General features: G+C 39.2%; 1 protein-coding gene across 1 annotated transcript in view; it reads right to left on the bottom strand.

Moving 5' to 3' along the window:
* TMC1 (transmembrane channel like 1) overlaps nt 1-11925 on the bottom strand; it is an 85790-nt gene that overhangs the window by 40012 nt on the left and 33853 nt on the right. The window contains exons 3-5 of the mRNA XM_017735459.1: nt 10531-10593; nt 10026-10389; nt 4244-4384 (exon numbers count right to left, since the gene is read on the bottom strand). Of these exons, the coding sequence (XP_017590948.1) occupies nt 4244-4384; nt 10026-10389; nt 10531-10593 (568 nt within the window). The remainder of the gene's footprint in view (nt 1-4243; nt 4385-10025; nt 10390-10530; nt 10594-11925) is intronic.

The following is an 11925-nucleotide window of genomic DNA, read 5'->3' as shown; positions in this document are numbered from 1 at the left end:
ACATCTCTCCCACGCCACTCGACGCAAAGCCGGTAGCACTGCATGGGGCTGCTGTAACCCCAGTGCAGGACCCAGCACTTGGCCTTGTTGAACTTCCTGCAGTTGTCCTCAGCCCACCGATCGAGCCTGTCCCTCTGCAGAGCCTTCCTACCCTTGAGCAGACCAACACTCCCACCCAACTTGGTGTCATCTGCAAATTTAATGAGGGTGCAATCAACTCCAATGCCCAGATCATCAAGAAAATGTTAGACATTACCAAAGCCAAAACTGAGCGGTGAAAAATACCACTAGTGACTGGTCATCAACTGGATTTATCTCCATTCACCACCAATCTCTGGGCCCGGACAAACAGCTAGTTTTTACCCCTTGAAGAGTCCGCCCATACAAGCCAGTTTTTCTGGAAGGGCTTTGGGAGACAGTGTCAAATGCTTTACTGAAGTCTAGATAGATGACATCCACAGACTTCCCTTCATGTACTAAGAGGGTCACTCTGTCATAGAAGGTGAACAAGGTGGCAAAGCACAACCTGCCCTTCTTAAATCCATGTTGGCTGGGCTTGATCCCCTGGTTGTCCTGCATAATGTCACTCAGGATAATATTTTCCATAAATTGCCTGGAACTGAGGTTAGGATGACAGGCCTGTAGCTCCCCAGATCATCCTTCTGATCCTTCTTGTAGATGAGTGTTACATGTGCTAATTTCTAATCAGCTGGAGCTTCTCCAGTTAACCAGGACTGCTGGTACATGATTGAGAGTGGTTTGTTCTTTCACCAGTTCCCTTATTCCTGTGGGGTGGTGTGGAGACACAGCTAGAAAGCAGAAGTGAGAGCACTGCTAAACTCATGTCAGAAGTGGACGCGCTAACACTGATAGGCCGCAAACCATGGCAGGAAGTACGGCCTACCAGGAAATAGCTAGAATAAGGGAATAGCATGCGTGGTATGTGTCAGTTAGTGCTAGCTTGTAGTTTTGCAATGTTATTAAGAAACATAGATATGGTTGTTACAGTAATTGCTGCTTATATAAGAATCTATTTTTAGTTACTGCTGAAAAGGTATAAATACTCAGCTCTGTATCAATAAAATTGCTTATTGCATCCAAGCAATCTGCCCTGTCTCTTCCATCAGTGACACCATCCTGGATCACGCAACAGGGTGGATCCCACCAGGACACATAGACTTGTGCATGTCTAACTGGCATAACAGGGCACTAACCATCTCCTCCTGGACTATGGGGGCTTCACTCATTTCCCCATCACCAGCTTCCTGCTCAAGCAGCTGGGTACCATGAGGACAACTGGCCTTGATTTTGATGACTGAGACAAAGAAGGCATTAAGTACCTCTGCCTTTCCCTTTTTCCCTGTCATTGCACTACCCTTTGCATTCAACAAGTGGTGGACTCTCTTTCACCCTCCTTGTGTTGCAAAGGTATTTATAGAAACTTTTTTATTGTCTTTAGAATTAGAAGCCACTCAGGTTCTAGAAGGACTTTGGCCATTCTAATCTCCTCATACATGACCTTGCAACATCCTGGTAGTCTTCCCAGGTACCTGTCCCTCCTTCCAGAAACAATAGATTCTCTTTTTTTTTCCTGAGATCAAGCCTAAGATGTCTGTTTGGCCAGGCTGGCCTTTTTCCCTAATGACTTGTCTTCCCGCATGTGGGGCAGCCTGTTCCTGAATATTTAACAATTTCCTTTTTAAAGCACATCCAGCTGTCCTGGACTCCTTTGCCCTTCAGGACTGACTCCCAAGGGTCTCAATCAATCAATCAATCAGTCAGTCAATTTCCCCCTCTCTCTAAATCTCAGTCTTACAAGTAATAATTGATGGTTATTATCACCTGGTGGCTCTTCAGGTAACTTTGTGCTGACCTGAGTAGGCAGTGACAAGAAGAAATGTCACAAGTTCTCATCTCCCATAGAAAAGACAAAACAATATTATTCACAAACCATGTAAACTAGTAGAGGGAAAATTACTAGAACAAGAAAAGTCTTCTGAAGGAGAATATTTGTCTTGGAAATTATAAAAAGTCTGGACTCTAAGCACACTCATACTCTCAGTAGCACAGACCACTGTGTCTCCAGCCGACAGCCTAACAAGTCTATTGCATTGTGCCTAGGAGAGAGGTGATGTTGTTATAACATCTTTTCATCCCCCTCCACGTCTTCTTCCTCACTTTTTTCACTGTGAAGATCAAGAGTGGTTTAGAGGACCAGAATCCCTTCCCTTACCCTACTGGTGACACTGTTTCGGATGTAGCCCAGGACATGTTTGGTTTGCTGGGTTGCAAACCTGTATTGTAGGCTTTTCTTTGACTTCCCACCCACCAGCATCCCCAAGTGCTCCAAATGGCTGCTCTCCATCTGTTCATCCCCCAGCCTATATTGATGCCGCGGGTTGCCCCGAAAAAGTTGCAGCACTTGTTCTTGTTAAAGCCAATGAGATTCCCATGTGCCCACTTCTTGAGCTTGTCTGGGTCCCTCTGGATGGCATCTCATCCTTCAGGTTGATGTCATCTGCAAATTTTCTGAGGGTGCACTTGATTCCTCCATCTATGTCATTGATAAAGACATTAAATTGCACTGGTGCCAACACAGACCACCAAATGACACCATTTGTCAGTGATGTCCAAGCAGACATTGACCCATTGACGACCAGCTCCTTGGGTGTGACCATTCAGACAATTTCTTAGCAACCGTACTGCCCACCCATTTAATCTATATCTTTACAATTTAGAGAGAAGGATATTGTGGGGTACCATGTCAAAAAACCTTACAGAAGTCCATCTAAATGACACGTACAGCCCTTCCTTTGTTCACTGATGTAGTAACTTCTTCACAGAAGGTTTGTTGAAGTTGTTTTTATTGTCTCAATTCAGCTCCCCATCTTCCAAGAGCTTTAGCAGAGCTTCTAGGAGGATTTGTTCTGTGAATTATTGTGTTAATAGACTGGATGCATCTGTTTCTTCCAAGATCACTGCCCACAACTGGAAGTACAGAGGAAAAGATGACCTCTGCGCCAGCTTTCCTTACCAGATACCCCAAGGCCCAAAGCGTCTCTTGATCATCCTTGAGCTACATGGCACAGTGTCATCGCTACCCACTACATGGAAAACCAATAACAAACAATAGTCCAAGGGACATACCAAGTCAGGAAATTTTCTAGGAATTGCTAGGAATTATGGGATTGAAGAATGGCTATAAAAATAGCAGCTTTCTCCATAGGAAGAATACAAACAAGTACTAAGTTTATGTACGTGGGGATCCTTCAGTTATAGAGATCCAAAATCTATTCTGCTGCTTTATATTTTCTGAAATTTCTCTTACCTTCACAATGCTTCTACTTTACATCTCCTAGATACTGTTCTCTTCTGCCTCCTTTGGTTCCTTCCATTACCTCTATGCAAGTTTACCCTTTCCAAAATTACCTTACCTTTTAGAAGGACAAATCTGTAGACCTTCCATACCATATTTCATATGACTGTGTTTTCTGTCCATATTAAAATCTCTCTGCAGGACAGACTATCCTTTCTCTGCTAGCTATGTTTTGCTGGTATTTGGGTACTGCTGCAGTGAATGAGTTATCCAAAACAGGAGAGCACAAGAATTTTGTCAAAAGAATAAAGTTCTCTCTATTTACCCAGTTCGTGTGCTTGGTGGAAATTTAACTGTAAATGTATACTTCATTTTTGGCTTCCAAGTAAATATAACCATAGGTTTGCTAGGGCAAAATACAATTTCCTATGTGGCATACATAAAAATGAATGAAAGTCCAAGTTCTGCTTCCAACCAGTTTGCTTTTCTGTAAGTTAAAAAGTTTTTCTTTCCTAAAAGTCAGACTAGGAGATAAATCCTCTCTGCTCTCCCCAGCAATCTTGAGGTAATCTAGAAATTGCATCATTTTTCTGAGAAATATTAATGAGATATTAATCTTAGCAATGGAAGAATTTACCAACATCAACCTAATTGAAGAAAAGGAAAATATTTTGCACTGGCATGGAAGGAAAATTCTGAAAACAAAAAGATATTAGCTTTCCATATTTGGTTTCAGCTCTACAGAGACAAGAAAGCACTGATCTGCAACACCATTTATCTCCATTTACTGTGACAACACATCCTAGGGAAGAGAGATTAGAGGTGGTTTGAAGCTAATTTTGTGAGTAGGTCCAGAACTAAAGTGAAAATTCAGAAAAACAGTGTAGAGCAGGATAGCACATATCCATTATGGAAATCAAACCATACTTAAGGACAGACAACTTCTTTTTCATCTTCCATGGCTTGTTTCGTAGTGTGGCAATGAGTTTCTTTTTTTCTTCTACCTCTTCTTTCAGCTTGGCCAGTTCCTCCTCTGTAATTGGTTCCTCCTCAGATTCAGAATCAGAGCTTCAAGCAAAAGCAGAAACAAAAAATACCATCAAAACTCAGATAGGACAAAAGTTTTCACAGAAAAACATACTTTGTGTTAATTTCATTTGAATTTGAGACTAGATAAACACCTCCACATTTGCACAGAAGGAAGGACACACTTCATTTACACTTGTTATTAATTTTAGTGTGAAAAGAAAAGCCTGCACACAAAGTGCAGAGCACTACACCTTCAGCATCTCAGGGACAGTGGGCAGCACTCTTGGGGTAACATCTGACAGTCACTGATTTTTCCTGCAGCTGTAACTAGCCTCCTATGAGTCCAACCCAAACCCACCATGGTGAAGTGAGGATGCTGTAACTGCAGCCATAAAAGTGAACTCCTTCACTTTAGTGTGTCACAGTAGAAAGAAGAGACACTACAGCCAGAGCCAAGACAAATTTAAATACCAAATAACAGCCCATGCACTTAGCAAGGCAATAACATTTCACAGACAGGAAGAATTCAAAGCCACATTGCAGCAAGACCACGAGAAAGCAGCAAGCACTCAAGGGAAGGAGATGCAATTGTAATGGCATCTCCAGATATGTTGTGTCTGTGATCTGAACTTATCCATACATCAGTTTGCAGTATCTTTGCAAAGAACTGCCGATTAAAACAATATTCACTCTCCTAAAATCTGCATAGGTACCCTTTTCTGTCAGAAATCTTGCATCTCATGTAATGGTATGTAGTAATTCATTAGCAACAGGTGTTTGCTCTTGTTATGCCAGCAAACAGGAAAATAATAAAAAGGAAATCATTAGATTCTGACTTTCTGCCCTAAAAGAGTTGACAGCGACAAGTACCACTAAGTGACGTCTTGGTACTAGCAGATTGATGCATTTCTATTTGTTCTTGCTGTGTTTTCTTTAGCTTCTTTTATTTGTTTGCTTGTTTGTTTGTTTGTTTTCTGACTATTTAAAACTGTACTGCAGGTTGGTTTGGTTTGTATTTTTTTTAATGGTTTTCTGGCTTGTTTGGGGACCAATTCTTTCAGACTTTATCAAGCAAGTAGTTTTCAGACTCTTTTGCTTATACTTCACCATTCTGAGAGTTTGATATCTGAAACCTGATGTGAGCCCTGAACGATTCATTACCTAATGCATAGGTTCTATCTCCTGGATAATTTAAAAATTATAAACCTTTTTTTCTACCAAAACAGTGTTTTTAGAGATCTAAATGACATAAATGACACAAGGGTTTACCAGTAAGAATATTCATAAGACTCAAAGCAAGCAAATAAAATAAAAACAAAATACTTTTTGAAACACAGGAAAATATGAATTTCTTATTGGTCATCTACCTATAGTCTTCATAAAATATACTTAATAATAGCAAAAAATTAGGGGAGGAGCTGAAAACTTTCAGACACACAGAAGTTAGCATAGGAAAGAAAGAGGCTGTCATAGCTGTGTGTCACCCTGCTATTAAAGGCTAAAATGCTGTTTATTATCATAGAGACATAGAATCATAGAATGGTCTGGGTTGGAAGGGACCTTAAAAACCATCTCTCTCCAACGCTCCCTGACATGCAAGTATGCCATTCACTAGATTAAGTTGCTCAGGACCCCATCCAGCCTGGCCTTCAATGCTCCCCAGTTGTGGGGCATCCACAGCTTCTCTGAACAACTTTTTCCAGTATTACACCACGCTCTGAGTAAAAGATTTCTTCCTAATATCTAATCTAAAGCAGTTCTCTTCCAGTTTAAAACTTTTGCCTCTTGTTCTGTCACTGTCTGGCCATGTAAAATGTCTTTCTCCCTCCTTTTTATAAGCTGCCTTAAGTCACTGGAAGGCCACAGTGAGATCTCCCCAGAACATTCTCTTCTCTAAGTTGAGCAATCCCAGTTCTCTCAACCTGTCTCGTAGGAGAGGTGCTCCAATGCTCAGAGAATCTTTGTGATCCATACTGAATAGACTGTCACCTTAGAAAGTTGAACCCATCAATCTTATACTTTCAGGCTTCACATGATAAAAAACAGTATCACAGAAAACTTAAACCTACATAAAGAAAAACTGCTACTGAACACCACATCTATTTATTGTCATACCAGTATTGTGAAGAGCGAGTTGAGAAAACTGAAGTCAAATGGATAGAGGATAACAAAGTGATTTGTGCATAAAATTTTGAGGGAGAATGCAAAGAGAGTCATGCCTTCAAGAAGAACGAAAGGGTTAAAAGAGTCTGGTTTGAGAGAGCTCAGAATCCATTGTTTCTATTAACTGCTTTGCATTTTACAAAGCAGAGTGACATGCCTGATATTAAATATTTCCTTTGATGGAAGATTGCTGGGTTATGCAAAGCTGGAATATGGTGGTTTACAATGCTGCAGAGAGAGGGTGGGAAATATGAGGGCTTTGTCCTGATGCAGTGAGCTTATGGAGAAAAGGAAGCTTAACAAAACACGAGAGATCAGGTAGGGATAAAATGGACTTTGTGCCCTTTACCAACTACTGCTTTTTTTGTCTTTAGAAATAGATCCCATCTTCCATTCTTCACTTTCCTTTGGAACCAGAAAAATAATAAAAAATCCAAATTTCAGAGTTTTTTTAAGAAATCAGGATTTTCTAGTGTGTTTGTATTATGCAGCCAAACTTGGTGCAGTAACAGCAGACTTTTCCCCTTTAGCTCAAGAGGTGGAACCCCATGTTATTCAAGTCAGGAATTCAAAATTCCGTCTTCTGCAACCAAAAGTCTTAGCCTTTCATAAAAGGTTTTGATTCGTACATTTGAAGTCCAGAAGGGTTCATTGTGACCTGCAGGCTAACATACAGCATAAAGTGTCAGTAAATAACATGACATCAAGCCCCCATCTTCCTTGGCTCCAATTCAATACACATCTAAGTCAATAGAACTCTTGAAATGACTGCTTCTTCAAGTTACATACATAACGGACTTCATTCTATTCATCTGTAGTTTGGTTTTATGACTTTATTAGACATCTCTGTTTTGGTTTTAGTTTCATCTTCTCTTTATGGATGTAAACTACTTTTCTCATTACTTCTGCTTCTAGCAGTAAAAATTAGGATGAAAATGTTTTCTTTGAGCTTGGACATTACAGGATAAGACTGGTACGACTTAGAGAGTATAGCGTGACAATTAAATAAATTTGACTAAGTTTGAAACCTTTCTTTCTAGGTTTTTGTGTAAATTCTATTTTTATGGGTAATCCCCATAGCATTGCCTCTCAGTTAGTGCTGTTCACTTAGCAAAAAGTAACAGTGTCTGTACTGCCTTAACCTTCCGTGTACCTCTGGGCTTTTGCATAAGTTTTATACTCTCAAGTAAACCTAATAAAGGTCAGTTTATCTACTCACAGATAGAGCTATGCAATAGGAAAAATAGAATTCCTTTTCTAACAATTTTTTTTCCTCATGTGACTGCACACAGTTTCTAAGATCAGTCGGACAAAATGAAACAAGGCAGTAAAGAACTAAACGGTTTTTTAATCCATTAATCAGATCCCCAGAGTGAGACTAAGGGAGCAATTTATCATTGGTATTTTGGGGATGATGATTATGAACAGTGTAGAGTAGACCCTCCTCAAACCCTCATTTACAGGTAACAATCAGCCTCACCAACAACCACTAACATCTAAGAACAGAAGATTTAAAACCCAGCAAGAAAGAACTCCTTTCATCATGGAATCACCCTGTGAAACTCACTACCACAAATAAAACAAGAGCAGAATATTTAAGTTTTAATAAAACCAAAACAACTAAACAAACTCTGCAAATCAATTCAGAGTTCTTCCAGGATTCGCTTATGTCCTTTAGGTAGAAAAAGTAGTGTGTGAAGAGATTTATCTGATTTAAATGAAAAGTACAGACCATGAAGCAGCAGATTCTAATGACGTACTGTGACCTCACCAAAATGGGCAATGTTGCTAAGTTTAGCAAAGGCCACAATGACAGCAGTAAATACAACATTATCTCTCTGTCAAATTGTTTCATTTTTTCTTTTAATGTGGGGAAATTTTTTTGGTGTTTTGTTTCTCAACTTCTGATTTCACTCTTTTAATGCTATTTCATGCTGAAACACCTTGGCAATTAAAAAACTGCATCAGCAAGGTCTATGCTTAAACAGTAGAGAGTATTTTTTGTGATAGGTCCTGTCCCAGGACAGTCCTCATGGACTTGCTAGACCGGCTGTATTCTATACTGCCAGCCTTCTTTTCTTTCCTGAAGCTTGGCAAATCCTTTGTCTGGATCACAGCCAAACAGACCACCAGCCTGCTATCCTTCATTTTTACATTATTTCATTTTTTCTTTTGAATATACTTTAAAATACTATTCTGAAGTATTTTCAGCAGCTCCTGTAAAAGTCTAAAAATACAATATTCTTGAGTTATCTTCTAGTGTGTCCTCAATTTTTCCTCAAATGTTGATAGGCTTACTACTTTAAGAACAAGGTCTTGTTCCAGGTATCAATTTCTAGTTATTTAGCCCAAAATTTAAGTATTTTAATATTAAGAACTTTGAAATGAAAAACTTTGTGCCCTCATTCAATTTTCTATTTTCAGTGACCTTTTTTAATTAACACTGAGTAAACGTTTACAATGAAGAAACCAATAAACAAAGGAACATAGGTTTGCACATTCAGGACTGTTGCTCTATGAGTACAGCAAACTGGGTACAGGAGTATAATTGCCACCATAGTGAAGAGCCAGCAGAAAAAAGATTTTAGCCATTCTCATCAGGAAGTGAAGTGAAGTAGAAATATACAGAAATGGGATCACAGACAAATTAATACAACAGCATATCTCACTGTATTTTTTTCTTTCCTTTTACTCCTGCTGTGCTCTCCAGTGATGCCTCTCGGAACAGAAAGAGTTGTAAAAAGTGCTGAATGAGGAATGGGAGTTTCTCTTCCCCTCCACTGAGATAAGTGTGCCTAGCTCCATTTGCTCCCTTATACATTGCTCCCAGGGGCTTCTTCCCTCAAAAGCACAAGAACGGACAAGGAACAAGGGAATGCTAGGATGGCAGAGAAGTAGAAATATTTTTCTGAAGTGCTCCCTGTCATTGGAGTCTTCCAAAAACCCCAGGTGGTATTAGATGCTTTGAAAAGTTGTAAAGTGACATTTCAGAGGAAGCGAGTGGGAGACAGACTGGAAAATCTCATCTCAATTTTTGGTTCTGAGTTCTTGAAATTTTGGCACTGACCTTAAAAATATGGCTCAAAGCTGTCTGAGAAACAAGAATATGATCTTCTGAGAAGCATCAAGATTTTAGTTCTATATTGAAAATAAAACTTGGCTTTCTTGGAGGGTTATCAGCTTGGGGTTTGGGGCATTTCAGTTTTGCGGAAAGAAAAAAGCGGGGCAGATCTCACCTGTTATCACCTCTGTCCACCACTTTCACTTCTCCTCTGACATGTTTTCTCTAGAAAACAGCTCATAAACTTAGGATATAACTAGATATGATTTTCTGGAAAGTTTTCATTTCATTCAGCCAGCATTTCCTCATTGCAGGAGGAAAGAATATCTGTCCAGCTCTAATTTGGCTGTCACAAGGGACTCATATTGACTCTTGGTATTTCACAGTTATAAATGAAAACAGGTTTTATGTAAGATAACTATGGTTTTATTATAAGAAAAAAAGTAACTTCATTACCCTGATCCTGATTTCTTTTTGTCTTTTTTCTTCTTGTTGGCCTTTTCTTTTTTCCCTTTTTTATCAGCCTTTTTGTCCACTTCCTTCTCATTTTTACCCTTCCCACTTTTACCCCCTTTCTCATCTTCCTCTTCTTCATCATCTTCCTTGGATTTCTGATTTTCCTGGTTCTTTCTGGATTTTGCAGGTTCCATATCAGAATCACTGGCCTCATTTCCAGCTGGTCGTCCTCGTCTACGGTTTCTGTGCCTGCGATGCCCAGCTCTCCTTGTCCCATCTTCATCATCCTCATCCTCCTCATCACCATGCCTATCTCTCCCTCTGGCACGTCCCCTTCTGGTTCTTGGTGTTGCTCTCTTCCTCCCTTTATTTGTGATTGATTAAAAAAATTAAAAACACATGAGAGAATGGGAGTATGTCAGAAGGAGACCTTTCTTCCTCCTTCATTCTTATGAATAATCAGAAAGCATCTGTGTCTGGCCTCAAAATAATCCACATTACTGACCTGTTCCTTTGACAGTTTCTTCATTCTCAACTGCACTGCCTTCTTCATTGTCATCACTTCCATCTGTGAAATGAAAAGAAAGGCCAGTGCATGTGAAGAGTAGATCAATCATTAGGAATGCAGGGCTTTCAAGAAATTCTTGGCAATTACTGCTTTATATTTCTTTACAACATTTTACAAACCCAGCTTTTTGGAACATGGCAAATAGTTTTCAAGAGGTAAATGAAGATAGAAAAAACAGTTACACTTTCCTTCAGCACTCAGATAAATAAACCTCAAAGGGATGCTGGGAAGAACTCTTTCTCATGGAAGAAATATATAGGAAAGGAGGATGCTAAAAATACCCTAAAATTTGGAGAACAAGGATGAAAATGCTTCTCAGAAAATTCTCTGAGATTTTCTTAAACATGAAAGATCAAACACTGACTGAGATTAAAAAATACTGAAAGAATCATTTTGTGATTTGACTGACTGGAGGGCATGAAGATCCAGAGCTGCAGCATAGCTGAAGAGTGCAGTTCCAGAAGAAAGAGAAGACCTACTCTCAGTTCCAGCAACCAAATCTCTAAGCACAGTGACAAAACTTGATCCATCTCTACCACAATCCTATTCTACCACTCTACCGCATGAGATGATTTTAACATTGAAGGCTTTAGAGGGATAGTCTATTTATAGAAGATTGTAGTGAGTCTCCTTAGAAACATCTTTGATTTGGAGTGGATCTCTTGCTTAATTTTTCATTCTCTGTAAGTTCAACAAGAGACAGTGTCTGCGCTACCCATCAATAAGTAGAAAATTATCCACTTCATTTGCCTGGTACACTTTGAAACTGCAATCATGGATTTATAGAGAATAAATTAAAATACTCTCATGTATTATATATATCATAATATCTAATTAATATCTAATTAATGTGCTCTTTGAATACATTGGTATGGACATATTACTTAACGGGTTATTTCTGAAACTGCTACTGATATTCCCTAGCAAAATTTCTTCAGAAGCAATATCTGAGAAGCCAGGTTCTAATGGGCTCTTTTAAGGTATCCTTGAGCTTTTACGCATGGGAAAGCACTTTAGATACATCAGTGGTATTTACAGAAATAGATGATAGTAGGAAATTAAAGAGAAGGCTAAGAGAGATTACCATGAAACAGTAGAAGTAGGTAGCAGTCATTCCACACCTATATAATCTGCATGTTCCATGTGTATATTGTCCAGCTTTCCCTCTGGATAGGTGATAGGTGATGATCCATATAGTTGCATTTTTTTGGGAAGAAACTGTAGGTATCTTCCTTTTTCATTCATCTCTAACATTTCTGAATTTTTCTTTATATTCTTTCTTCACACATTCCCTGGTTCCCCAATTTCTTTTATAAATATTACTAAGATGCT

The sequence above is a fragment of the Corvus brachyrhynchos genome, unplaced genomic scaffold, assembly GCF_000691975.1.
Source record: "Corvus brachyrhynchos isolate BGI_N302 unplaced genomic scaffold, ASM69197v1 scaffold22, whole genome shotgun sequence".
Classification (NCBI taxonomy): Eukaryota; Metazoa; Chordata; class Aves; order Passeriformes; family Corvidae; genus Corvus; species Corvus brachyrhynchos.
This window is presented reverse-complemented; position numbering and strand designations above follow the sequence as displayed.